We start from the raw sequence: 738 nt of genomic DNA, 5'->3' as shown, positions 1-738 counted from the left end.
ATTTACCCACCAGTTGTTGCTGTGTCTTTGTTGCGTGCAAGAACTGTTTATTGATGCCACCATAGATGATGTTAGGTTCTTCCAATACCTTTTCATGTAATATTACAGATATGAACAAGAATTTAAAGAAGTTGAAATATGAGTAATTATTGCAATTAATAATAACGTTATATAAACAATGTAAAAGTATTTTATTACTTTGCCACCGCCATCGAGTTTGAAGAGAAAGCCGGCGTTGACGTGAGCATGAGCGTTCTGGGCTCTAGGCATGATCTTGTAGGATCTAAATTCATAATCGTTGGATAACGGTGGTAATACAACACTGTAGATGATTTTATGATGCATATCGAGCTTCAGAAATTCGATAAGGTGCATACTTTGCTTTCTACTTGGTGATTCTAGGACATGTATTTTAGCACCGATGGTCTCTAATACCAAAAACATATCAGATTGGAACTCATTATGCGCGTGCTTAATCATTAAGTTGCCGGCGATGCTACCAATATTTCGCACGGGTACGTTTGCGATCTTTTCTACATGCTCGGCCAATTGACTTAGATATTTAAAATTGGGTTCGGTTGAATATTTTTGAAATGTCTGTATCGCCATGGTAATGGTCACATTTCCTCCTAGGACCAGATAGTCCTTGGTAATTTGAATATTACGTAAGTCTGGAATGTCGTTTATATCGATACAGATATCTTTTTTACTCGAACGATAAACACCTGCAAAATTAAA

At 36.6% G+C, this 738-nt stretch overlaps 1 protein-coding gene across 1 annotated transcript; it reads right to left on the bottom strand.

The window, feature by feature from the left end:
• Positions 1–10: 10 nt before the first annotated feature.
• On the bottom strand, positions 11–671 carry LOC108720607 (indole-3-acetaldehyde oxidase-like; the record flags this gene model as incomplete). The annotated part of the gene is made up of 2 exons (XM_018444750.1): positions 11–88; positions 199–671. Coding segments are annotated over 2 exons (551 nt in total), but the record flags the coding sequence as incomplete, so codon positions are not given.
• Between the last annotated feature and the right edge of the window lie 67 nt (positions 672–738).

The sequence above is a fragment of the Mycetomoellerius zeteki genome, unplaced genomic scaffold (genome assembly GCF_001594055.1).
Source record: "Mycetomoellerius zeteki isolate Tzet28-1 unplaced genomic scaffold, Tzet1.0 C4318658, whole genome shotgun sequence".
NCBI lineage: Eukaryota > Metazoa > Arthropoda > Insecta > Hymenoptera > Formicidae > Mycetomoellerius > Mycetomoellerius zeteki.
Note: the sequence above shows the minus strand (reverse complement) of the source record. Positions and strands in the feature narration are given on the sequence as shown.